The sequence below is a fragment of the Pristis pectinata genome, chromosome 6, assembly GCF_009764475.1.
Source record: "Pristis pectinata isolate sPriPec2 chromosome 6, sPriPec2.1.pri, whole genome shotgun sequence".
Lineage (NCBI taxonomy): Eukaryota > Metazoa > Chordata > Chondrichthyes > Rhinopristiformes > Pristidae > Pristis > Pristis pectinata.
Genome location: NC_067410.1, coordinates 19689535 through 19717362, shown reverse-complemented (window position 1 = coordinate 19717362; position 27828 = coordinate 19689535). Strand labels below are relative to the sequence as shown.

General features: G+C 45.4%; 1 protein-coding gene and 2 pseudogenes across 3 annotated transcripts; 2 read left to right on the top strand and 1 right to left on the bottom strand.

Moving 5' to 3' along the window:
* Positions 1-350: 350 nt before the first annotated feature.
* Positions 351-27828, bottom strand: tsen2 (TSEN2 tRNA splicing endonuclease subunit). 3 transcript variants are annotated; one of them, XM_052017359.1, is made up of 13 exons: positions 27535-27828; positions 20954-21099; positions 19954-20185; positions 18297-18378; positions 15336-15375; positions 13264-13789; positions 9547-9618; positions 7068-7118; positions 5817-5955; positions 3142-3178; positions 2944-3055; positions 629-718; positions 351-494 (listed from the first exon to the last, which is right to left on the bottom strand). In XM_052017359.1, exons 3-13 carry the CDS (start codon positions 20137-20139, stop codon positions 435-437), a joined length of 1395 nt encoding a protein of 464 aa, XP_051873319.1. In that variant the 5' UTR covers positions 20140-20185; positions 20954-21099; positions 27535-27828; the 3' UTR covers positions 351-434. The 3 variants fall into 3 exon arrangements, with proteins under 3 accessions (XP_051873319.1, XP_051873318.1, XP_051873317.1); XM_052017358.1 differs by lacking the exon at positions 20954-21099; XM_052017357.1 differs by lacking the exon at positions 20954-21099 and having other exon boundaries at positions 27577-27827.
* Positions 23418-25072, top strand: LOC127571212 (basic proline-rich protein-like; annotated as a pseudogene).
* LOC127571325 (basic proline-rich protein-like) lies at positions 25121-27689 on the top strand (annotated as a pseudogene).

Sequence of the window (27828 nt, the reverse complement as noted above, 5' to 3'; positions counted from 1 at the left end):
TGACCATTTGGCATCTGGCTCACTCATTAATGCACAAAGTTCTCGTTATCCATGGACTCACTATTCACATATCGCAAGATTACGAACTGTAGTACTGGAAGCCTGGGCCGGGTGTGCAGCTGAAACCAGATTACTGGGGCTCCATTTTTTGCTCCCTTTAAACTCTCTGGGTTCGCTAGAAGATATACCACTGCGTAACATGTAAAAAAAGTAAATTAAATGTGTTGGGATAGTAAGAGTAATATCCAATAGTCCGGAAAATCTGATAGCCTGGCACCACCAAATTCTGGGGTGCCAGATTATCAAAGTTTCACAGCATTTGCTAATGAAATCACAGTTTAAAAAAAATAACCTGTTTCAAATTTTATTGGTTTCTATTGTTCTTGCCTTGGTTACAAATAAACTTATTTGATCCCTACATGCAATGGAAAATGCTACAGCTCCTCCTGGTCAGTGCGTTCTCGGGAAGAAATCCAACGATTTACAATCAGTTCCTGAAACAAAAAGAGACAAGTAAAATTGTTTTACAGCATTTTGTTTGCTTTAGAACCAAACAACTACAAACACTAATGCAACAATCAAACTTTTCTCATCAGTTGATATTTTCACTAAAAGGAAATCCTTGCACCTGAACTTTAATTTTCTTCATACATTCTGGCGATGCCATTTCTTCCTCAGTCATATTTGATGGCTTAATCAAATAGCATAACAGAAGCTCCTGAAAGAAAATGATAATATTTTAATAAAACAAAATACACTGACATTAAAGACAGTACATGCAGGAACTTTAAGAAGTTTATCAATATCTTATGAACTGACTAGTTTTTAAATCAGACCTGACAATGGGGCATAACCTGAAACATTTGTTCATGTTTAACCTTCAGATGCTTCCTGACCTGCACTATATTTACAGCAATTTTCAGTTATTTTCAGCATCAGTTTTTTTTGAAGTCTCCAAACAAAAAGATTTCAGCTTTTACTAATCTGTTTAAAAATACCACTTTAAGAAATTAATAGCAAATGCTTTTCATTGTGAAACAAGCAGTGAAATTCCATGATGTAGAAACTCCATGATACCAGCTTATAAGTAATGCAGAAATTAATACATGTAAAAGGACAGGTTGATTAATGGCTTTAAATACAATGAAAATCAGAAAATGGTGGTTGGGCAGTATCAGTGGTGAAAGCAGGGTTAATGTTTCAGATCAATGACCCTTCATCAGGCCAAAGGTCATTGATTTGAAACATTAACTGTGCTTTTCTCTCTACAGATGCTAGAAGACCTGCTGAACATCCTTAGTATTTTCTGTTTTTGTGTCAATTTCCAGAATCTGTAGTTACCTGCTTTTCCAATGGCTTGTAAATGACTGTTGACAATGATTATTTATAGACCAAATATAATCCAGCATTACTATTCGGGGTTTTCTTGGTTGCTGACATCCCTCTTGCAATATTTTCAAATGTAAAAGCTCAGAAATCTTTTATATTGAAGATTATGGGCCAGCCAATGATCAAACAAGCTTTAAAGAGAAAATTTAAGTTTAATTGCCTTATTATCAAGACTAAAAGGAATTCTGAGCAGTCACCAACCACCTTTGCAGTTCAGATAACTGCAAAACATTTGCAGAGGTTCTAAATGCTCATCATGGTGGGAAAAGGTGGAGTTGATAGAGGTCAGGAGGTAAAATATAAATGGGAATACACTTTTTGGAAAGGTGCTGAACAAGCAGCGATTCCTTTCAAAGTGCATGTGCAGATAAAGGCAAAGCAAGCAACATTTTGGATTAAAAAATAGGGAAAAAGAAAGCAACAATTAGGTTGTAATTAAGAATATCACGAGAATTTTGGGTGTATTATTAATATAAACGGCATTAAGCCTACAGAATGCTTGCACTGCAGATATATCAGAATGATATCAAGGATAAGACACTGTTATATGGAAATACAAATGTGTCGGAGGCAGGAGGGAAGACTTGAGAATGGTTTTTAAAATTGTGAGAGGCATAGATAGGGTAGACAGTCAGAATCTTTTCCCTAGGGTAGAAATGTCAAATACCAGAGGACATGCCTTTAAAGGTGATGTGAGGGGCAAGTTTCTTTTTAATTATGCAGTGAGTGGCAGGTGCCTGGAATGGGTTACCAGGGGTAGGAGTGGAAGCAGGCAGTATTGTGAAATTTAAGAGGCTTTTAGATAGACATGAATATGAAGGTATGAAGGGAATGGAGGGATATGGATAATACACAGGAGAAGGACTTTTAGTATAAATTGGCATCAAGATTGGCACAACATCGCAGGCCAAATGGCCTGTCCGGTGCTGTACTGTTCTATGCTTTATGAATGCTGAGACTACTGCCATTTGCATCATAAAGAGCCTTTAATGACGTTGAGGCATCCAAAGCCCTTTAGAACAATGAAGCGATTTTGTAACACAGGACATGGGTGGAGACAGAAATTCATTTGCCAGGTTTTGAATATTCAGTGTCAGTTTAAAAGCATTAAAAGGTTAGGAGGAATTTCTTTATGCAGAGCATTAGAACACAGGATGGAATATTTTATTGTAATGACCAACTATGGCAAAGAGCATTGCACCTTTTAATAAAAGGTACTTAAAGCAATTGAACATCAGGATTTGGGGAGACCATCGATTCCTTAAGGATTGTTCAATAATTGCCAAATGTCCTTTTTTTTCTACGATGATTGTGTGGTGACTATGTTGATGAGGCCAAGGAAGGTGCCTGCAGTAGACATTTTCAACAACCAAAGTAAGAGTCTAGTCTGGAAATCTATAATCCACAGAAATGATTGAGGAAGCCCTGGAAACAGATGAAAAAAAGTTTCTATTCTACGATTAAAAGTTAAAAAGCTGAATGTACAGAAATTGGGATGAGTCCAGGTGTCAACAAGATTGAATTTCTGTTGGGATGTTTCAGGAGGACCTTTACCTTAGAGACATTTGTAGTCGTTCGAACCAACCCAGCGAGCGACCTCCATGTAAAAGGTCTGCGTTGTGAGCCCTGACAACTGTCATCAACCATTTCAACCACTACTGAATAACTGCAGGCAGAAAAAGATTATTCAAATATTATAAAAATAGAATTAAGACTCCAATGCAAATATTATTTTAACTGAACTATTCATACCTTGCATGATAAAATGGAGGACCTTTTCGATACAGCACTAAAATACAAAGGAAAAATCAACTGTTATTTGAAATTTGATATACACAAAAAATGTTTTGTTCTAATTACAAAATGCAAACAAAAAACCTGCAATGCTGGAAGTCTGAAATAAAAAGAGAAAAAGAAATCACTGGAAATATTCATCAGATCAAGCAGCATTCCGGGGGGTGGGGGGACAGAGACAGAGACAGAGACAAAATGTTTCAGCTTGTTGAGCTTTTATTAGAACCAGGAAAAGGTGGATGTAGCCTGAACTGGGAAAAAATGGATCCTGAATTTATTACTTTTATCTCATTTTGTTTCCCCAAGTCCTCAATTGCTTTTGAACTAATGTTCTTAATACTTTGTTCTCCTCCAACAACAGATATGGCTGGCATTAAGAAAAAGTATAAGCTTTCTTCTAAGGAAATAAATCTTAACTATTTCTACAATACAATTTTAGTTCAAACAACACCATTGTTCCCCATTAGGCAGAAAAATATTAATTGGGCAAACAGAGACTGATAATATTAGTAGTTTCTTCTAAAACATGATTCAGAACAAATTGACCCAGGAAGCAAGTGAAAACTTCAGGATTATAAAAAGGTATTTAACAAAAATATCTGAGCTCCAGGATTTCCAAAATAAATCTCACGTCACTCACATTTTTCTGTAATATACTATGTAATGAAATAACTCTTTTAATGAGGGGTGCATGCCTTACTATTGCTATTAAAAGGTAACCTGATTCTTTCACTAGTATCCTATTTAGATGCAAGTATCTGTGTCTCAGAATGTCATTCATAAAGGATATTGTATTACAATGGCAATGAGTCATTGTTCCATGTGCAAACAATGTATTGTGAAAAGAAAGGTCGGATGCAGGTTTGGGGCTTCCAACTGCTCGCCCCATATCACATTCTCTTTTACAACCAGGTTGTCTGTAATGGCCTGATGCCAACAGTGGTGAGGAAATGAGGTGGAAGCAGAGGGCATCCTCCTTGGCTGCTCTACACGTTTTGAAAAGCTAGATAAACAGTAATGGCAGGATTATGTAGCCAGGGACATCTTCATGCTGAATAATCAGTGGCACAGAAGAAACATAACACACAACTCCTCAAGATTTCAAGAGAAGCTGAAGCACATCAGGGCTATGGTACACTAATTTACAAGCAGGTTGCCAAGTCTGGTGTAATTTACTTATGAGAAGAAACTGGCTAAATTAGTGTGGTTTTCTTTGGAACACAAGAGGCTGAGTGTACAAGGTTATGTCATGCCTAGATAATGGAGGTGAACATTATTGAACAAGGAATCTATCATCCTTAGCAAAGAGGTCAAAGACAACATTTAAGATGATTAGTAAATGGATTAAAGATCTTTTTCCACCAAAACGTACTGGAGAACTGGAACTTGCTGCTTGAAAATGTATGAGAAATCCACAGCACAATTTAAAACATACCTGGTGGAGAACGTGATGTGTAGTAACCTACAGAACTATGGATCAGAACTAGGAATTGATCAAAATAACTCTTATTTAGCCAGCAGGGACATGTTGTGTGGAATGGGCTCCTGTGTTATAACATGAAAACACAGCTGCCTAGTAACAGTAAATTCACAGAAACCTCAACATGTAAGTAACCAAATAGTCTGTTTTCCAAGAATTCCCCCATTTCTATAAACCAGCACCAACCACTTGATAAGACAGACAGGGCTTCAAATTAAATGCCACATCCAAGGGGCAGCTCTTGGCATAGATTTAATGCCTAATTCTCCAAAGTGGGACTTGAAATCAGCAATTTCTACTGAGCCACAGTTACCAAAAGAACAAAAATAATTTCTTGCTATTAATTACTTTATTAAAGTGCAAATAATTCATACACACAAAACACCAGTTAAAACTATGAGATGGACTCTGACCTCACAATCTACCTTGTTGTGACCTTGCACCTTATTGTCTACCTGCACTGCACTTCCTCTGTAGCTGTGACACTTTACTCTGTACTTATTGTTTTTACCTGTACTACCTCAATGCACTCTGTACTAACTCAATGTAACTGTACTGTATAATGAATTGACCTGTATGATCGGTATGCTAGACAAGTTTTTCCACTGTACCTCGGTACAAGTGACAATAATAAACCAATAAAAACAATTCCATCTTTTTCAGTACTTTATGTATTTGTAACTATCATTATGACATCAGCTGCCAATATTCAATTTTAGTGATAATATATTGTTAATCAGGTTTTAATGATTTAACTGAGTTGAAAGAAATTTGCAAAATGGACTACCATTGATGGATAAAGCTCTAAAAGAGCTGGAAATGTGAAATGTAGATAGATAAATATAGGTGGAGTTGTGAATAGTGAAGAAAGCTGTTGAAGGATACAGCAGGATGTAGATCAGCTGCAGGTACAGGTGGAGAAATGGCAGATGGAGTTTAATCCGGGAAAGTGTGAGGCGTTGCACTTTGAGAAGTCAAATGTAAGTGGCAAGATACTTAGAAGCATTGGTTGGATACATATTCACCCGATTTTCTCCACCCCCCCCCCCCCCCCAAGGAAGAACTCCCCTGTCCTCAATCTCACTCTGAATCTACATATTTTGCCAATGCCAAAATGATGAAGTTTACAAACATAAATTAAGCAAATACTTACAAAGGTCTGTTCCATACTTCAATCCAGTTTTTGGCACCCAGCCTTTACTTCGAAAGTAATGATAGCCCATGTAATTGGTTTTAAACCCAGGCTGAATTGCACTAAATACTTCCCATAATTTGACAATAGTCAGAGGCTCCTGAAAGTAAAGCAAAAGACAGGTCACCATTAATATTTATAATCTTCAATAACAGAGACTGATTAGGTATTAGTGGCTTCATTCACCATCAATGGCTTGACAAGCAAACAAAAAGTAAATCAATACTACTAATGATTCAAATCGGTGAAGCGTTAAAACCTACCTTCCTTTGCATAGATACTGATGGACTTATGGGGCGTCTAGTGTTCTCTGTTTATATTTCAAGTTTCTAATATTTTACCTCTTCTCATGGTGTATTGGGTTAGAAATTTCTTTAGGTTTAATCCCAATGGATAGATTAATCCAAGTCAAATACTTCCAAAAAGCCAATATTTCAGTGATCTCATAGGTTTTATTTTCAAAGGTTACTGTAATTTTCAGGGTGTGACACTACATAAGAACACTAACTGACAGCAAGGCTCTACAATTGGGCTAAATGCTTACAAGTTGGAGAGAAAATTCAACAATAAATGGCCCTGTGTGAATGGCAACCCAGGGGCTGAGTTTCCAAGTAAAAGATGGATAAACTAGCATGCAAGAAAGGGAAAAAGGGAACTGATCTTTCACACCCCAGGATGTTTCAACCTGCTTTACAACCTATGAAGTACTTTGAGTACATTTAGTTGCAGCTAAGGAATCAATGTAGCTAGTTTGCACATGGCAAGCTCCCACAAACACCAATATTATAACGATCAGAGAGTTTTTCAAGGAGGTTGAGTGAGGGATAAGTATTGACCAGGCATTCTCTATAATTGCCCTGCTTGACTTCACGATAGTATCATGAGATTTTTGCGTGTCAAGCTGAGTGGGCAGACACCTTTGATTTAAAAGCAACTCGAGAGGGATGGCAGCTCCAACAGTGCAGCAGCTAGGAGGAACAGCCTAGAAATTTCCGTTCATGTCTCTTTAGTGGGATTAGAACTCTTCGTCTTCTGACTCGGATGCGAGATAGCTACCAAATCCTACTCTGGGGCCAGTCTAAATCTTAATCCAGGAATGAGAGGGCTGCTTGTGGTGGTCTGCAAGATTTAGTACACATTCAATAAATAACTATTAGGAGACTTTTGATCCATTTTAAAATTCTCTATCCAAAAGGGAAATAGAAAACTTACCTCATCGTGATAAATAGTTAAACATCCCAAGGCATAAACAAGGAAAAAGGCCTGAAACAGCAATGTTAGATATAGCTGTAAATAGTACTGAGAGTAAGCATTTTGCAAGTTGTAATTTAGAAATGTCACATGGATACAGCAATAATACATTAGTTAAATAAACTTTTAAGATTGACAATCATGTAAAAATATTTATCTGTATTAGAGATGTTATATATTAAGAATAATCTGTATTAAGAGTTGCTAAATATTAAATATGGATTGGCAATATACAGTTCTGTTTGGTATCTTAGGCAATTGCTCAGGATTAGGGATGATGTGCTTTCACTCCAGCTCAGTGGGTTCCGAGGTGGCTGATGAGGCCAATGTAGGATCCAATGACTGCTAACGGTAGAGCAGGAGATGCTCAACAGGATGGGTGATTCATCTGGGAGGTGATGCACTCATCATGACATTTACAGAGGGCTTCTGCATGCTCCTGATGAACAGACTCAAGGTTTTTGATACCATTTCAAATACTCCTGCTTCATTTTGAGCAGTCAAGGGCTAGGAATTCAAACAGGTCAGTGAGGAAGTTACACATTTTATTTCAAAAAAAGCCTTTGAGAACATGGTCAAATCTTTCCTTCTGTCTACCTAGTAATCTCTTGATGAGATGAAATTCAGACCAGAGCATCTGTTTCAGAAGTCTGGTGTTGAGCATGTGAGAGACATGGTCTGTCCATTGGAGATGACAAAATGAAATTAGAGTCCAAATTATTTGGATGTTGGTCTAGGAGAGGACACTGACATTTGTTCCCATATCCTACCAGTGGATTTGGGGAATTTTGCAGAGACAACACTAGTGGTTTCTCTCCAGTGCTTTGAGGTGCCTGCTATAAGCACATGAGCAAGCCACCCAGTTCTTGAGTTTGCTCCGTGATTCAATAAATTTGTGGCTGATCTGATTGCAACCACATTCCTCTCCTAACCTTGGTCTTCCACCTTCTAGCTTATCTAAAGCCTATCTAACTCTGCCTTAAATAATATTCAAAGACTCTGCATCCATGGAGGAAGAGAGTTCCAAAGATCCACATGAGAAAGAAGATCACCACATCTCTTCTTTAAATGGGCAACCTCTTACAATGCTATGGGTATTCCATGTCTCAGGAGCATACATGAAGGTGGGGATCACTACTGTCCAGTATACCATCAGCTTTGTGCTGGATGGGAGTCTTATAAAGTCATAGCATAAGTGAGAGGTGCAGCTCAAAAACAGGCCCTATGACCCACAGTGTCTGCGTTGACCATCAACCACCCAAAAGTACTTGCAAAAGCCATCTGCGTGCTGTAACTGTTGGGGTGATCTTGGTTCTTAGGTAGAGGTGACATAGGTTGATCAGTTTCCCCGTTTGTCCTGGAGGTGAAGTGCATCACAGCAGTAGAAAGGAATGAACAAAAGGCGGTAGGGTGATAAGCAGCCACACTTAATCCCAAGACTGCACCAAGGGCAAGTCTGAAAATCCAAAAAAGCTGCAGATGCTGTAAATTGAAAATAAAAACAGAAAATGCTGCAACTACTCAGCAGGTCAGGCTGCATCTGTGGAAAGAGAAACAGAGATGCCTCTGACCTGCTTAGTAGTTCCAGCATTTTCTGTTTGTCAGGTCTGATGAAGGGTCTTCAACTGAAGCACCAACACTGTTTCTCTTCCTACAGATGTGGCCTAACCTGCTGAGTACTTCCAACATTTTCTGTCTTTATTATTGAGGTTGGGTCTGCTATGTTACTGTTGATTAAGATCTCAGCTTGCATACCATTACAAACAGGTGTAAGAGGGAGATGAATTTCTGCAGGCAGCCAAATTTGAGAAGAATCTTCATTGATGGAGTTAAAGTATTTTGCAAAGTCAAAAAAGGGCCCCTACAGTCATTGACGCAGATCCCTCATTTCACAGAGTTGATGGACAGTAAAGATCTTGTCTATTGTCCCTCCAAATAGAATCTAAACTATGATTTTGGGAGTAGATCTGTGGCCACTTGGAGGAGCAGGCTGGTGATAATTTTCCCTCCAGCAGACAGCAAGAGACTCCTCTGTAGTTGCCACAATCAGATCCCTCTCATCCCATGTTTCCTTAGGACACAGGAGGAAGAGGCCATTCAACTCAACAAGTAAATGCTGGCTCTCAGAGCATTCCCTCAGTCCCATTCCCGCACTTTTTTTCCTCTAACCTATTCTCTCTTACATGCCCATCAACACAAGCCCCCCAGCCTCAAATCTTCTCCTATCCACCTATGGTACAGACAATTTACAGCAGATACCGAAAGGTACCTATCAATTGAAAAAGCAAACCAAAATATTGTGTTTTATCACAATATTGAAAATTAAACAACAGGCGTATTTATCATTTCAAGTGACCATCACTATCACCAGACTCTAACCCTTAATTAACAGTTAAACATAAAGTTAATGAACATCAAACATTTATTGTCTCCATCATACCTCTTCCAAACTGAGCTGAAGATACTCAATAACCTTGAAAGGGTTCCTCTTGCAGACTAACCTCTCTGTCACCTAAGATGGAAGAAAAAAATATAAATCATTTCTGTTTGTTGAGCCAAATTCACTTTTGAGCTAACAGAATTTTTTAAGTCATAAATGCTCAAAAAGGATGTGATTACATCCCAAGGACAACTTAACCCTGAAGTCATAGAAATTTGATTGCGCCTCAGTATTTAGTTACATGAGAAATGGTTGACTTAGTGATATTATTAAGCTACAAGTTTCTTCAGTCATACTTAGTTCCAAACCAAATCTTTTGACTTTGGAATTAACATAAATTTAAAAAAAAAATCGGGAGATTTTCCTAATTCTGTCAAATAAATTTCATGCGATTCTCCAGCTGCCACAATTAGAATGTTACCATAGTGATTTTACCACTGGTCAACAGACAACCAAATTGAATCAGCACCTACTATGCACATTGAGAAATTAGTAAGCCAGAACATATCAATGACTAGATTGAAGAAATAGAGTTTGCAGATGTAGTTACGTTAGGTGGCCTAGTAAATTGCGTGGATTAGAGCAGGAAGGTTACAGAGAGATATGGACAGTTTAAGCGAGTGGACAAAATATTGCCAAATGGAGAACACCGATGGGGAATCCAGGGTAAGTATGCTTAATCTTAAGATGAAAGCTTGCTCTTTTAAGGTCAGAATCAGATTTATTATCACTGACATATGACGTGAAACTTGTTTTGTGGCAGCAGTACAGTGCAAAGACAAAAATAAATAAATAACAAAAATAAATAAATAGTGCAAAGAAAAGAATAATAAGGTAGTGTTCATGGGTTTAAGGATCATTCATAAATTTGATGACGGAGGGGAAGAAACTGTTCCTGAATTGTTGAGTTTGGGTCTTCAGGCTTCTGTACTTCCTCCCTTAATGATGGATGCCACCTTCTTAGGGCACCACCTATTGAAGATGTCCTCAATAGTGGGAAGGGTTGTGCCTGTGAAAGAGCTGGTTGAGTCTATAACCTTCTGCAGCCTCTTGCGATCCTGTGCATTGGAGCCTCCATACCAGGCCGTGATGTAACCGGTCAGAATGCTCTCCGCTGTACACAAAGAAATTTGAGAGTCTTTGGTGACGTACCAAATCTCCTCAAACTCCTAATGAACTGGGGCCACCGGTGTGCCTTCTTTGTGATTGCACAATGTGTTGGGCCCAGGATAGATCCTCTGTGATGTTGATATTGGTATTGGTTTATTATTGTCACTTGTACCGAGGTACAGTGAAAAGCTTGTCTTACAAACCGATCGTACAGGTCAATTCATTACACAGTGCAGTTACATTGAGTCAGTACAGAGTGCATTGATGTAATACAGGTAAAAACAATAACAGTACAGAGTAAAGTGTCACAGCTACAGAGAAAGTACAGTGCAATAAGGTGCGAGGTCACAACAAGGTGGATCGTGAGGTCATAGTCCATCTCATTGTATAAGGGAACTGTTCAATAGTCTCATCACGGTGGGGTAGAAGCTGTCCTTAAGTCTGGTGGGACATGCTTTCAGGCTCCTGTATCTTCTACCTGATGGAAGAGGAACTTGATGCCCAGGAACTTGAAGCTGCTCATGTTTTCCAATGCAGACCCCTCAATGAGGACTTGTGCATGTTCTCCTGACTCCCCCTTCCTCAAGTCCACAATCAGTTCCTTGATCTTGCTGATGTTGAGTGGGAGGTTGTTGTGATGCCACTGAACTAGCTGATCTATCTCACTCCTGTAAGCTTCTTCATCGCCATCTGAGATTCTACCAACAACAGTGGTGTCGTTGGTGAATTTACAGATGGTGTTTGAGCTGTGCTTATCCAGTCTTGAGTGTAGATAGAGTAGAGCAGTGGGCTAAGAACGCATCCTTAAGGTGCACCCGTGTTGATTGTCAGCGAGGTGGAGATGTTATTGCCGATCCGCACTGACTACAGTCTCCCTATCAGGAAGTCGAGGATCCAGTTGCAGAGGGAGGTCCAGAGGCCCAGGTTTTGAAACTTGGTTATTAGTACTGAGGGAATGAAAGTGTTGAATGCAGAGCTGTAATCGATAAACAGTAGCCCATTGTAGGTTTCGTGGTGTCTAGGTGCTGCAAAGCAGAATGGAGAGCCAGTGAGATTGCTTCTGCTGTAGACTTGTTGTGGAGGTAGGTGAATTGCAGCAGGTCCAGTTCCTTGTTCAGGCAGGAGTTTATTCTAGTCATAACCAACCTCTTGAAGCACTTCACTACAGTAGGTATGAGTGCTACCAGGCAATAGTCATTCAGGCAGCTCACCCTGCTCTTCTTGGGCACTAGAATGATTGCTGCCCTTTTGAAGCAGGTGGGAAACTCCGACTGATTGCAGTAAGAGGTTGAAGATGTCCTTGAACACTCAAGCCACTTGGTCAGCACAGGTTTTCAGTACCTGGTCAGGTATACTGTCGGGGCCTGACGCCTTGCGAGGGTTCATCCTCTTGAAGGATGTTCGGACATCAGCCTCTAAGACAGAGATCACAGGGTCATCAGATGTTGTGGGGATTCGCACAGGTGTAGCGTTATTTTCCCTTTCAAAGCATGCAGAAAAGGCGTTGAGCTCGTTGGGCAGTGAAGCACCACCACCATTTCTGCTGTTAGTTTCTGCCTTATAGGAAGTAACGGCATGCAAACCCTGCCACAATTGTCGTGCATCCGACTGTCACACTTGGAAAATTCTTTATTCCCCACACAATGGGCAAGAGAAAACTGGATTTCACCTCCCTCCAAAAAGCTGAGCCTGATAAGACTTTTGACTGGCAAGAGCATCAAGGAAGATAGGAAGGTGGGTAAATGAAGAATGCATCAACCATGACCTTAATGAATGACAGAATGGAAACCAAACGTCCTACTCTTGTTCTCACGAATGAACACTTTTTATAAGTTCCAGCACAAGTGAAGGATTCATAATAACCCCTATGGAATAGGGAATTATCTGAATGAACCTCATGTTACATGATATAAAAGTCCTGATGTAGGATCTCGACCAGAAACGTCAACTATCCATCTCCCTCCATAGGTGCTGCCTGACCCACTGAGTTCCTCCAGAGTTGTGTGTTGCTCCAGATTTCCAGCATCTGCAGTCTCTCATGTCGTCATGACATAAAAGATGTTCAGTTCAAAAGTTATTCAGAATTGTATTAAGGAAGGTACTTGGATCTAAAAAAAATCACAATAAGTCTTCACAAGCAATATTTGCTGTGGTTGGAAAACACCAAGTGACAAGGATTGGTGTCAATTTGTGCCTGCAATTGTGAAGAGAGATGAAATGAGAGTATTCTGCAGATTGTTTAGTACTAATTAGATGCCTCAAGGGTAAATGTATTTCTAACAACCAACTTCAAAAGCAAGTGAATGTTCTTGAGAAGGCTTTTAATTGCTAGCATTTTAGAGAAGACTTTTAATTGCTAGCATTTTAGAGAATAGATGTCTTGCGTTATATTAACCATTTTGTTTTTCATTTACAAGAAGCCCCATAACAGAAAACAAACCTATTCAACGGATCATCTGACTGTGAATTCACAATACTTTTCCATTCAGCAGTTTGTTAGAATTAAATTTTACTGGTGCTCTTCAACAGCCAGACAGAATAATATTCACTCCATTTGGATTTGGGCACAGAAGTGTAACCAACACTGTATTTAATCAAGGTGCTTACCTCTCTATTCAATGCTTGATCATCACATGGCTGATTTTTTTCTACCACTAGTACATATTCATGTTCTGTAGAAAATTTGTTATCTTGAATTGAATTATGGTGCTGAGGCTCTTTCATAACATCCTTATATTGACAGCCACAGTGTGTGATGAAATCATTATGTCCGGGGCAATACACATTTACCAAATTTTCCCTGTCAATAGCTTCACAGTCGATATATCCACATTTTGCTAAAGGATCATTAGGAGCATCACTTTCCGAACAATGTTCCTGATTTTGTAGGCTTACTGCAGAATGATTTTCTCCATTTTGTGTTTCTCCAGGTTTTTCAACATGGTCAGTTTCAGTTGTAAGGGCCCTGGAGTTGGTGTTTATTTCCTGTGAACTATCACTGAATTTACTGCTTCGTTTGTCACAAGACAAATCAATTGATTGTACGTAATTTTCAAGCATTTTCTCAATGAAACTATCCTCCAACCCTTGCGCTTGCAGGAGGCTTCTAGCCCAATCCACATGATGCTGAAACCTGCAAAAAAATGAAAACAAATCAGTGACTTTACTGGTGGGCTCAAGCGCCATAAGACTTTCAGAAAAGTAGCAACAATCCTACGTGTTCAAAAACAAAAAGAGATCCAAAAGAAGAATATTCATTAGTGTAGTAAGTTTACAGAAAGTGGTCAGTTCAGCGTATTGCAAAATTATATTATCTGTAAACAGGAATGTTAATTAATTACTCATTACAAAGGACACCTTAAAACAACAAAAACAACAGAAACTTGGATGAAAAAATAACATTATTTCCCAGTCACTGCTGTAGATTGTAAATAGCTGAGAGTCCATTACTGATCCTTGTGGCACTCTACTTACAATAGCCTACTAACCTGTAAAAACAAACATTCTTGCACCCTTTCCTTTAACCAATCATCTAACTAGGGTAATAATTTAACCTTAACTCTGCAAGCTTTTATTTTATGTAACAGTCTTTTTGTATAGTACCTTGTAGCACCTTCAGACAATCTAGATTTACTGCACCCACTGGTTCCCCATTTCCTGCACTTCAGATTACATCCTCAATCTCTGAGGCAAACACAATTTTACTTACACAAAATCATGTTGACACTGCTTAATTATACTATGATTTTCTAAATGTCCTTTTACCAAGACCTTAATAGATTCCAGAATTTACCCAAAATCTGATGACTGGATTACTAATTTACAGCCCCTCCCCAATGTTTTCTCTCCCCGATTTTTTTTTGAATAGCAGCATTACACTTGGTCTTCCCAGTGTTCAGTGAGAGGAAATTAATTGACCCAACCATGGCATTGACCCAAACAGGCACACTGATAGAAAGGGAATTGAGGGAGAAATGGTCACGAGATGGAACTAGGCATTGTCAGCCTAAATAACTCCAGATGATGTTACAGAAAGGTAGGATAAAATTAATTATAAAGAGGGATACAAGAATTGCATACACAAGAGGGGTCTATGTGAAACTAGAAAGAGCTACGGTTGGTTGCATTGGGAAATTAGAAGTAGTAACATGCAAGGGCATTGCTACAGGGGGAGGACCACAAAGAGAACTAGATGCAAATGCTCAAGGAGAAACTCGTGATTCAAAGAAAAGAGTAAACATTAAGAACATGTAAAACATTCAGATGAGAATGGAAAGAAAAGCAGAAATGAAATACAAAAATTGTGAAAGACATTGAGATATTATACTGCAAGATGTGATTCTCTAGAAGTGCTTTTGCTCTTCCCTTAAAACGTGCCAATCTAATCATATCAAAGAGTTTTCTCCTTAAATATCCTTCAGTTTGTATTTTCTCAAAAATGACTGCTTTACTCTCCCCTAGATATCACAATACGAAAAAGACAACATGTCATTGATCAGCAGTGGTAAAGCTTGCTTAGCATTTTATGATAGATAGGACTTTTATCATATCAAAATATCACAGTGGCTTTTTAGAAAAATAAAAATATTTTTAATTATAAAGCAAACTAGAAGCCAAGAAATATTTTAGATGAGCGATGAGTTATTTGGCAGAATTGTTAATGAAACAATCAAACTTACTTTGTTGCTGAAATTATAGGCAGGTGCATAGAATTGGCATCTATGAACAGGTAAAAGGATAAAATGAATATTTCAATATAACAACCAAAAATGATACCAATTTTATTATACATTTCATTGAAGCATTTGACTAAAATTTCCTTATCATTTTCTTAAAACATACTCCTGTGAATAAGGCAATTTGCCTTCCTCTTTATCAGGCTAACACGGCACAAATCGCAACTAAGTTTACTGCTGTTGTTAAAAATTCAGACAGGAGATATTCACTTAGATTCATTGTTACCAGCCACTCCTGTAAGCAGATCTCATGTCTCCTTAAAAATGGAAAGCACCTTCATTGCCCAATTATCTAATTAAGCAATAGCCTGGCCAGTTGATTGTAACAGTAGACCCCTTCTCATATATACAGTATACTATGATTTTGCATGTGCTGCCAGATGCAATCTTCTATCACTTGGATGGTAAACTAAAAAGTATGTTAATGCCACAACGTTAAGAAACAAGTTTGCCTATTTTACATGGATTACAAATGAATAGAATACAGTTAACAAAGTCCATCTTTTATCACTCCTCATATCATAAATTCAACAAAATACATAACCCAACCTTTGTTATAGACTAAACTTTAGCACTAGTTGATAGTCTCTAAACTATTTACCATTTCTTTTTTTTGGATTTAAATTGGAGTCTCAGGGTCAGTTTCACCGAACAGATAAGGACCACTTTTTCATTTGGCTGGCCCTAGATTGACTTTTCCAGAGTGGATAAAAGATCCCCCTGACCCCTCTTGCAGCTGTATACGTTGAGGATTGACTCCATCAAGCTGCTCATCAAACTCATTACCTCCACCTCCTTGCAATGTAAGCTCATTGCAAATGCACCGGCACTTTTGCTAAACCCTCTACTGGATGCAATGAAATAAAGTCATTATTGAATTCAGGATGCAACCTACCATGCAGCACACTTAATGTATCAGATCAAACATGCTAGGTAAAGGTAAGAAGTCTCGATGGCTTTCTCATTTCCCTTTAACACCAGATATTAGCATTCCCAACTATCTGCTGTTCAGTGTTCCCAAGACATTAAGTCATGAAGATAGATAATGGAACTCTGGGAATTATAAACTTAACCTGATTTTACAATGTTGTTGTATAAATAAATTCCCAACCATCCCCCCAACCAAATCTTTTCCATGCAACATTATAAAAATCCCAAAAATGTTATAACTTTTGCAAAATATACTTTGGGAGCCTGTGATATTTGATTACTTTATTGAATATAGCCTAGAGTTACATTTTTAAAACAGTAAGTTAAACACATCCTAAATGAATTGAGTGGCGCTTTCTTGTTCATACATTTTTACACTTTTCATCTACATCTTAAAATACCAAAAGTGCAAGTGTAGACAGAAAGCTACATTATTTTTTGGACTTCAGAAAACTACTCTCTCGTGGAGGGGGATCATGCACTCAAATGTGAAAAAATTTAATGAGTCCTCTTTACTTTGTTATCCTCAAATGGTTTTACTCGTCTTACTTGCTCACGTTCACTATTAAACAAAGATTTCCAGCTTTAGAAAGCAATTTATGGAGAGCATTAAATGTCTGGGTTCCGGACATAGGGTTGTGTGCCCTACCTCACCGAGAGGAATGGTTCACTGAACTGAAAAACACTGCAAGTTAGAACGCAGAAAACGCATTTGCCTACATAGTTCACCTTTGTCAAATGAGTGGGAAAGGGGAGCACCAGATAACGAAAGGTGACAAAAGACCAAACCTTTCAAAGATCTTGAATTCTACATGGTTTTAATGTGAACCAGTCAGATTTTAGAAACATTTATATTTTAATGTTTTATTTTATGTTGTCTTTTTAAAATATCCCACATGTTTGAAAAGTGACATATAATAATGCATTGTCAAGTTGCAAGTTCCCGATGACCCTCACCTTATTGAATGGATTGAGGGGAGGAAGACCACAAATACTCTCCAAAACAGATTTGCACACTATCTACCAGCTTGCTCAATGATATGGCCAGGGATTAAAGTTGCTTAACCCCACTACCAACCTCTGGCCCACACAATTGATGTGTCCTCTGAAAACAACGGGGGAAACAAATAAAATAATGTTTTCTTTCCAGAATGGAAAATAGGCACTACTAATGGAACCTCTCTCTACTTGGCAGGGATCTCTCGGTGGCCAGCCACTTCAATTCTACATCCCACTCCCATGCTGACACATCTGTCCACACCTCCTCTACTGCCACGTTGAGGCCAGACGCAGGTTGGAAGAACAACACCTCATACTCCACCTTGGTGGTCTCCAACCTGACAGCCTCAACATCAATTTCTCTAACTTCCAGTAACCCCTCCCCTCTTCTCCCCCTTTTTCCTCCCTCCTTCCCCTCCCCCTTTGTCTTCCCTCATTCCTGTGGCCCCTTCCCCCCTTCTCTTTCCCTTTCCCCTGGACTCATGACCTGCCCATCTATTCCCCACCTCCTTCCCTTTATTCCATGGTCCACTGCCCTCCCCTACTGATTATTCTTCTTCAGCCCTTTGCCTCTTCTACCTACCACCTCTCAGCTTTTTACATTTCCCCCTCCCCTCCCCCTCTCACCTGAACTCCTGGATTCACCCATCACCTGGACTCATCTATCACCTGCCTGCGTGTGCTCCTCCCCCGACCTTCTTATTCTGGTTTCTGCCCTCTTCCTTTCCAGTCCTGATGAAGGGTCTCGGCCAAAAACGTTGACTGTTTGTTTCCCTCCACGGATGCTGCCTGACCTGCTGAGTTCCTCCAGCACTTTTTGTTTGTGTTGCTCTACTTGGAACTGATTGAATCCAATTTGCCAAAATATTATCCACTGAGTTACTCTTTACTGCAAGAGTTCTGAAATACCACACATTAAAAGTCAATTATTTATGAATAAAAACAATCCAGTTGAAAAAGTCTTAAAAAAATTACCTTTCCATTTGGCAAGTAAGGCAGGGTCTGAAATATTGTAATCTGGTCTGCTTCTTGAGAGCACTCCTTTTCCAAAATAACCCTTCAAACAAAATGAATAACTATTTCAAAATTAGAAAACATTTTATTCAAAATTTGAATTAACAGATTGCATAACCGTACAATTGTGTAATAAAAAAAGTTATGGGGCTATTTTGGACTGTTCTACAAACAAATTTCACGACATACAAGTCAGTGATAATAAATCTGATTCTGTTCAATCTGTATCCACCACCCTCAGGCAGAACATTCCAAATCCTAATCAAGGGTTGTGTAAAAACTCTTTCCTTCACCTTATCTTCTACTTTTTTGCCAATCGCCTTAAACCTGTGCTCTCTATTCTTGAACTTACAGCCATTGAATCGTTTATTTTTATTTCTTCCAACTAACTGTCATCATTTTAAGCCCTTATATTAAATTCCTTCTTAGTTTTTTCTGGCTTCTCCAGCACATCCAAGTAACAGTATTTGCTTGAGTGAATATCTTCTGCATCCTCGTGTCATGTGGTTTTTCTCTGTTTTATTTGTGTTATGGTGGTTTGTGTTAGTAAAGGTAGCATTTATTACCCACTCTTAATTGCCCTTGAGAAGGTGATGGACGGCTACCTTCTTGAACCACAGCAATTCTTCTGGTGAAGATACTCCCATGGTATTGTTTGTTCAGGAACTTTAGAGATAGCAGCACAGTGAAGGAAATCTGCCCCTTGTGGACAGAATTGAACACAATACTGCAGCTGGGGCTAAAGTAGTTTTATAGAGGTTTAATAAAATTCCACTTGTACTGTACATCTTTTTATTACATTGCATTGTCAAACTCAGAGATTTAGAACATAGAACACTACAACAGGGTACAGGCCCTTCAGCCCACAATGTTGTGCCGACATTTTATCCTGCTCTAAGATCTATCTAACCCTTCCCTCCCTCATAGCCCCCTACTTTTCTATCATTCGTGTGTCTATCTAAGAGCCTCTTAAATATCCCCAATGTATCTGCCCCCACAACCTCTGCAGGCAGTGCCTTCCATGCACCCACCACTCTTTGTGTAAGAAAACTTACCCCCGACATCTGCTTTATACCTTCCTCCAATCACCTTAAAATTATGTCCCCTCGTATTAGCCATCGTCACCCTGGGAAAAAGTCTCTGTCCACTCGATCTATGCCTCTTATCATCTTGTACACCTCTATCAATTGCATGAACTTCCCAGATTTCCCTGCTCTGCACTTTTTTTTTAATTTAAAAAAACTGTAATATTTAGTTTGTCTGGCCCGTCTAAAGTACATCTTCTCACACTTTGTTGAAAGCCACTAAAAGACATATGGATATGTACATGGGTAGGAATGGTTTAGAGCGATATGGGCCAAACACAGGCAAATGGGCTAGTTAGGTGGGCACCTTGGTCAGTGTGGATCAGTTGGGCTGAAGGGTCTGTTTCCATGTTGTTTAACTATATGACTCCAAGTCATCTGCCACATCTTTCACCATTCCACTAGCACACCCAAGTCCTCTTTAACTCTTTTACTGTCTCTTCACTGTTTACTGCAATTCCAAATTTCATATCCCACATCCCCAAGTCCAAAGTCATAAGCATGCACTGAAAATAGCAGCAATTCTGAAATACCTTTCCATACAGGGCTCTTATGCTCTCTGGTTTTCTCACAATTACATTGTTATTTATCATTTCAGCATAATAATGTTCTTGCTCATTTGAAATGGTTCCTTCTTGAGTTAACAAAGGAAAAGGTGCTTCATAACACTCATACACCCTTCTCCTTCTTTTTGGTGCTTGAAATATTGCTTCTGCCATTGTACCTAGGAATCCTTCAGAACAGCTTCAGGTAACAGGGTGGAATCTTAAAAATAAAAAAAAACATTATGGAGTTAGTTTTAAACACCTTGGAATGTGTTTGGAGAGGAAAACATTTCCTGAACTGATCAGAAAACAGAAAATGCTGGAAACATTCAGTAGGTCAGGCAGCATCTATGGAAACAGAAAAAGTAATGTTTCAGGTTGAAAATAGGTGCTGTCTGGTGTATTAAGTATTTCCAGCATTTTCCATTTTTATCTCACATTTCTAGCTACTGCAGTTTTTAAAAAATTTTCATTTACTGATCGGAAGATCTTGGGATATTTAAGATTTCAAAGAAAATTATTGTGGATGTGTAGTAAATCATATAGGCCCCCATGTCCAGCTGTATCTCAGGACTGGTTGAAAGCAGGGTTTTAAATAACTGGTATAGATGCTTATTTTAACAAACCCCATCATTAAATGTATTTGTAACAGCAAAGGTTGTCCTGCTGTCCAGCCACTTTTCTGACATCAAGGATAATAAAAAGTGATTGTAGGGGCGTTTGCAAATGTGTAATAAAATAAGAAGATAGCAGAAGTAAACTCAAGTCCCAGGAAAAATTATGGAAGGGAATAAAGAAGTGGCTCCTTGCTAAAGCTCTAGAACACATTGTTACTGAAACTTAAGATCATTGAGCTGGTTATTGACCAAGTGCTGCCTGACAGCACAAACAAAAACACCTTCCATCATTTTGCAAATTGATACAGAAAGATAAATGAGCAGTAATTAGCTGTAATGGATTTGTACTGCTTTTTGCGAATAGCTCATACCTTGGCAATTTCCCACATTTATAGATAGATGATAGTACTATAGCTGTGCTGGAGCTATTGGTTCAGCTCATTCTGCAGCAGATTCTCACACCACAGGCAGGATGTGGCCAGGGCACAGCCTTTTATATCCAGTGCACTCAGGTCACCTGATAACAAGTGGAGTGAACTAAATTGGTTGAAGACTGGCTTCTGTGATAGTGGTAATCTCAAAAGGGCAATTAAGCATTTCACAAAAGAAAAAAAAATCATGATTAAGTGACACCTTGTTTTCTGAGGAAAAAATCAAGCAGGTGAGATAAAAGAACTAGTTGATATCTTAACATTTTAAAAAGGTATTTGAGACGTGATTAGAGGCCATAATGGCTTTTGAAAGACCTTTTCTTTTTAAAAAAAGCAAAAGTATAACATCTTGGTGTTACACCACAAGGCTTGGTGTTGGGGCCTCCCCACCTACTAACATTCTGCATGATGGCATGGACTTTGCAGCAAAGATGCCATGTTTTAGAAAAGCCACTTACAAAGGTCTAGTGCTCTGAGGCTTGGAGTGCCCTCTATTTTAATGCAGAGTATTGCCAGTTCAAGGGAATCCCCAGCATTCAGCAGTGATGTTGTCATCAAACCAGCTGAACTGACAATTGTATTAAATAATTCTCACTAACAGGACACCAGAAACGAAAAGGTAGCACTTCAAACATTTTACAATACACATACAGGAAGGTAAAAGCTGCAATGTCACAAACCTTCAAAAAGACTTTAATGTTCTTTAACTTGTGAAATATTTATAATTGGGAATTACAATTTATATAAAAAGTTAGTTTATTTGTAGGGCAGGACAATTTGATAAGCCACAATTATGGCATCGTACATAACGAAAAACTCAGACCTCAGCATCAAAGTATTTCATCTTCAAGATATTTTAGCGAAACTGGTTTGTAAATTCCTGAAGTTTTCTGATAGCTGTCATGATCATTGTTATTAAGATTAGTTGCCTTTGCAAATTCCAAAGAATTAATTGAGTTTAAATTCCATAGGTGTTGAGGTGGGGTTTGAACTCAATCTCTGATTTGTTAGTCCAGACCTCTCACTTTGGGATTTTATTATTAACATCCTAGATTACGACATGCATTATTGCGACAGCATCACAAGATTGTCCAGCTCAGTCCTACGACTCACAATAGTCTGCTCCATCACTACTCCCGCCTTAGTTGTTTCTTCTTTCGCTCCCATGATTACCCAACTCAACATCTAATTCTCAATATTCCATCCCATCCACCTCCTGCTCTCTTTCCTCACAGCTTACTGCACTGCACTTTCTCTGTAGTTGTGACACTTTACTCTGTACTGTTATTATTTTTTCCTGTACTACCTCAATGCACTCTGTACTAACTCAATGTAACTGCACTGTGTAATGAATTGACCTGTACGATCGGTATGCAAGACAAGTTTTCCCTGTAGCTCGGTACAAGTGACAATAATAAACCAATACCTTCTTCCAATCATGACAAACACTCAACATCCCTTCCCCACTGTCCAGCTTTCCCTTGCTGTTCTGGAGGATTTGGGACCTGAAAATTTAGCTATTTCTCCTTCCACAGATGCCGCCTGATCTGTTGTGTTTCCAGCATTTTCAGCTTTTATTTCAGATTTCCTGCATCTGCAGTTTGCCTCACCCCTCCCCACTAAAATACCCCTTACCCTCAATGTTGCAATAGCCCTTGTTTCCTACCGCACCACCACATCCCTTCTTTGCTCTCTCCACACCTACTTACCCCCTTTCCTTTTCTCCCCATACCATGTATACCTTTCTCCTACCTTGACGTATCCCTATTCTTCCCATCGCATCACGTGATCTACCTGCCCCCTCCCCACCCACTTCAAGTGCCCCTACTTCACCCTCCTTCTTAAGGTATCCTGACTCTTCCCTCTCACCACACAATCCCACCAAACCATCCCACAAAGTCCCCCCCCACCTCACCTTCCACCCCCAGGAGGAGCCCTCCCCCGCCCCCCTCACCCTCCGCCCCCAGGAGGAGCCCTCCCCCTCCCCTCACCCTCCCCCCCACCTCACCCTCCGCCCCCAGGAGGAGCCCTCCCCCCGTCACCTCACCCTCTGCCCCCAGGAGGAGCCCTCCCCCTCCCCCCCACCTCACCCTCCGCCCCCAGGAGGAGCCCTCCCCCCTCCCCTCACCCTCCGCCCCCAGGAGGAGCCCTCCCCCTCCCCTCACCCTCCGCCCCCAGGAGGAGCCCTCCCCCTCCCCCTCCCCACCTCACCCTCCGCCCCCAGGAGGAGCCCTCCCCCTCCTCACCCTCCGCCCCCAGGAGGAGCCCTCCCCCCCACCTCCCCCTCCCTCCCCCCACCTCACCCTCCCTCCCTCTCCCCCCCCACCTCACCCTCCCTCCCTCTCCCCCCCACCTCACCCTCCCCACCTCACCCTCACCCTCCCTCCCTCCCCACCCACCTCCCCCTCCCTCCCCCCCACCTCCCCCTCCCCCCCCACCCCCTCCCCACCTCCCCCTCCCCTCCCCCTCCCCACCTCCCCCTCCCTCCCCCCCACCTCCCCCTCCCTACCTCCCCCTCCCTCCCCACCTCCCCCTCACTCCCCCCCACCTCCCCCTCCCTACCTCCCCCTCCCTCCCCACCTCCCCCTCCCTCCCCCCCACCTCCCCCTCCCTCCCCCCCACCCACCTCCCTCCCCCCTCCCTCCCCCCACCTCCCCCCCTCCTCCCCCCCCACCTCCCCCCTCCCTCCCCCCCCACCTCCCCCCTCCCTCCCCCCCCACCTCCCCCCTCCCTCCCCACCTCCCCCCCCACTCCCCCCCCCTCCCCCCTCACCTCCCCCCTCACCTCCCCACCTCCCCCCCCCTCCCCCCCCCTCCCCCCTCACCTCCCCCCTCCCTCCCCACCTCCCCCCCCTCCCCCCCCTCCCCCCTCACCTCCCCCCCCACCTCCCCCCTCCCTCCCCTCCCCCCCACCTCCCCCTCCCTCCCTCCCCTCCCCCTCCCTCCCCTCCCCCCCACCTCCCCTCCCCCTCCCTCCCCTCCCCCCCACCTCCCCCTCCCTCCCCTCCCCTCCCCCCCACCTCCCCCTCCCTCCCTCCCCTCCCCCCCACCTCCCCCTCCCTCCCTCCCCTCCCCCCCACCTCCCCCTCCCTCCCTCCCCTCCCCCCCACCTCCCCCTCCCTCCCTCCCCTCCCCCCCACCTCCCCCTCCCTCCCTCCCCTCCCCCCCACCTCCCCCTCCCTCCCTCCCCTCCCCCCCACCTCCCCCTCCCTCACCCCTCCCCCCCACCTCCCCCTCCCTCCCTCCCCTCCCCCCCACCTCCCCCTCCCCTCCCCCCCACCTCCCCCCCCCCCACCTCCCCCTCCCCTCCCCCCCACCTCCCCCCCCCTCCCCTCCCCCCCACCTCCCCCCCCCACCTCCCCCCCACCTCCCCCTACCTCCCCCTCCCTCCCTCCCCTCCCCCCCACCTCCCCCTCCCTCCCTCCCCTCCCCCCCACCTCCCCCTCCCTCCCTCCCCTCCCCCCCACCTCCCCCTCCCTCCCTCCCCTCCCCCCCACCTCCCCCTCCCTCCCTCCCCTCCCCCCACCTCCCCCTCCCTCCCTCCCCTCCCCCCCACCTCCCCCTCCCTCCTCACCTCCCCCCACCTCCCCCTCCCTCCTCACCTCCCCCCCTCCCCACCTCCCCCTCCCTCCTCACCTCCCCACCTCCCCCCTCCCTCCCCCTCCCTCCCCACCTCCCCCTCCCTCCCCTCCCCCCCACCTCCCCCTCCCTCCCCACCTCCCCCTCCCTCCTCTCCCCCCCACCTCCCCCTCCCTCCCCACCTCCCCCTCCCTCCTCACCTCCCCACCTCCCCCTCCCTCCTCACCTCCCCCTCCCTCCCCTCCCCCCCACCTCCCCCTCCCTCCCTCCGCTCCCTCCCCTCCCCCCCACCTCCCCCTCCCTCCCCCCCACCTCCCCCTCCCTCCCTCCCCCCCACCTCCCTCCCCCCCTCCCCCCCACCTCCCCCTCCCTCCCTCCCCCCCACCTCCCTCCCCCCCTCCCCCCCACCTCCCTCCCTCCCCCCCTCCTCCCCCTCCACCTCCCTCCCTCCCCCCCTCCACCCTCCCCCCCTCCACCCCCTCCACCCTCCCCCCTCCTCCCTCCCCCCACCTCCCCCCCCCACCTCCCCCTCCCCCCTCCACCCTCCCCCCTCCCCCTCCCTCCCTCCCCCCCACCTCCCTCCCTCCCTCCCCCCCCGCCCCCAGGAGCCCTCCCCCTCCCGCCCCACCCTCCGCCCCCAGGAGGAGCCCTCCCCACCTCCCCCTCCCTCCCTCCCCACCTCACCCTCCCTCCCCCCCCACCTCACCCTCCCCCTCCCTCCCCCCCCACCTCCCCCTCCCCCTCCCTCCACCCCCACCTCCCCCTCCCTCCCCCCCACCTCACCCTCCCTCCCCACCTCACCCTCACCCTCCCTCCCCACCTCACCCTCCCTCCCCCCCCACCTCACCCTCACCCTCCCTCCCCCCCACCTCACCCTCACCCTCCCTCTCCCTCCCCCCCACCTCACCCTCACCCTCCCTCCCACCTCACCCTCACCCTCCCACCCCCCCACCTCACCCTCACCCTCCCTCCCCCCCACCTCACCCTCACCCTCCCTCCCCCCCACCTCACCCTCCCTCCCCCCCACCTCACCCTCACCTCACCCTCACCCTCACCCCCACCTCACCCTCCCTCCCCCCCCACCTCACCCTCCCTCCCTCTCCCCCCCACCTCACCCTCCCTCCCTCCCTCTCCCCCCCACCTCACCCTCCCTCCCTCTCCCCCCCACCTCACCCTCCCTCTCCCCCCCCACCTCACCCTCCCTCTCCCCCCCCCACCTCACCCTCCCTCTCCCCCCCCACCTCACCCTCCCTCCCTCTCCCCCCCCACCTCACCCTCCCTCCCTCTCCCCCCCCACCTCACCCTCCCTCCCTCTCCCCCCCCCACCTCACCCTCCCTCCCTCTCCCCCCCCCACCTCACCCTCCCTCCCTCTCCCCCCCCCCACCTCACCCTCCCTCCCTCTCCCCCCCCACCTCACCCTCCCTCCCTCTCCCCCCCCACCTCACCCTCCCTCTCCCCCCCCACCTCACCCTCCCTCCCTCTCCCCCCCCCACCTCACCCTCCCTCCCTCTCCCCCCCCCACCTCACCCTCCCTCCCTCTCCCCCCCACCTCACCCTCCCTCCCTCTCCCCCCCCCACCTCACCCTCCCTCCCTCTCCCCCCCCACCTCACCCTCCCTCCCTCTCCCCCCCCCACCTCACCCTCCCTCCCTCTCCCCCCCCCACCTCACCCTCCCTCTCCCCCCCCCACCTCACCCTCCCTCTCCCCCCCCCACCTCACCCTCCCTCTCCCCCCCCACCTCACCCTCCCTCTCCCCCCCCACCTCACCCTCCCTCTCCCCCCCCCACCTCACCCTCCCTCTCCCCCCCCCACCTCACCCTCCCTCTCCCCCCCACCTCACCCTCCCTCTCCCCCCCCCACCTCACCCTCCCTCTCCCCCCCCACCTCACCCTCCCTCTCCCCCCCCACCTCACCCTCCCTCCCTCTCCCCCCCACCTCACCCTCCCTCTCCCCCCCCCACCTCACCCTCCCTCTCCCCCCCCACCTCACCCTCCCTCTCCCCCCCCCACCTCACCCTCCCTCTCCCCCCCCCCACCTCACCCTCCCTCCCTCTCCCCCCCCCCACCTCACCCTCCCTCCCTCTCCCCCCCCACCTCACCCTCCCTCTCCCCCCCCACCTCACCCTCCCTCCCTCTCCCCCCCACCTCACCCTCCCTCCCTACCTCACCCTCCCTCCCTCTCCCCCCCACCTCACCCTCCCCACCTCACCCTCACCTCACCCTCCCCACCTCACCCACCTCCCCCTCCCACTCCCACCTCACCCTCCCCCTCCCACCTCACCCTCCCCCTCCCCACCTCACCCTCCCCACCTCACCCTCCCCCTCCCACCTCACCCTCCCCCTCCCACCTCACCCTCCCCCTCCCCACCCCACCTCACCCTCCCCCTCCCCACCTCACCCTCCCCCTCCCCACCCCACCTCACCCTCCCCCTCCCCACCTCACCCTCCCCCATCCCTCCCCCTCCCCACCTCACCCTCCCCCATCCCTCCTCCTTCCCACCCCACCTCCCCCTCCCCCATCCCTCCTCCCCCTCCCCCATCCCTCCTCCTTCCCTCCCCCTCCCTCCCCCATCCCTCCCCCTCCCTCCCCCATCCCTCCCCCACTCTCCCTCCCCCATCCCTCCCCCTTCCCTCCCCCATCCCTCCTCCTTCCCTCCCCCTCCCCCTCCCCTCCTCCTTCCCTCCCCCTCCCCCTCCCCTCCTCCTTCCCTCCCCCTCCCCTCCTCCTTCCCTCCCCCTCCCCTCCTCCTTCCCTCCCCCATCCCTCCTCCTTCCCTCCCCCATCCCTCCTCCTTCCCTCCCCCATCCCTCCTCCTTCCCTCCCCCATCCCTCCTCCTTCCCTCCCCCATCCCTCCTCCTTCCCACCCCACCTCCCCCTCCCCCTCCCCACCCACCCACCCCTCCCCCTCCCCACCCACCCACCCCTCCCCCTCCCCACCCACCGTTCCTTCACTTCAGGACGAACAGACCGGCTCCTTTCTCACCCCAGCTGCTTGTGCTCCACTCACTGACGGATCGTCCGCTCCCACCCGCGGGCAGGCGGCACCGTGTGACGGGAGGCGCCGGAGCGCCGGCCGCCGGCACCACACTCAAATAGCGCCGGCCGCCCCCCTCTCACTGCTTCTCCGTTCCCATTGCTGCAGTAAGGACGTTCCCACATCATTCTGCTGGGCTCTGAAGTATTACATAGATGGCGTTTCACATGCCTCATTTTAATTTATCACTTGCATCACATT

Excerpts from the sequence above, each read along its gene's own strand:
- tsen2 (XM_052017359.1), bottom strand. The coding sequence starts at position 20,139 with ATGGCAGAAGCAATATTTCAAGCACCAAAAAGAAGGAGAAGGGTGTAT. Across the intron at positions 13,790-15,335 it reads CCTATAATTTCAGCAACAAA|GTTTCAGCATCATGTGGATT; the intron begins GTAAGTTTGATT and ends ATTTTTTTGCAG. Across the intron at positions 3,179-5,816 it reads GAAGTATGGAACAGACCTTT|TGCTGTATCGAAAAGGTCCT; the intron begins GTAAGTATTTGC and ends TTTGTATTTTAG.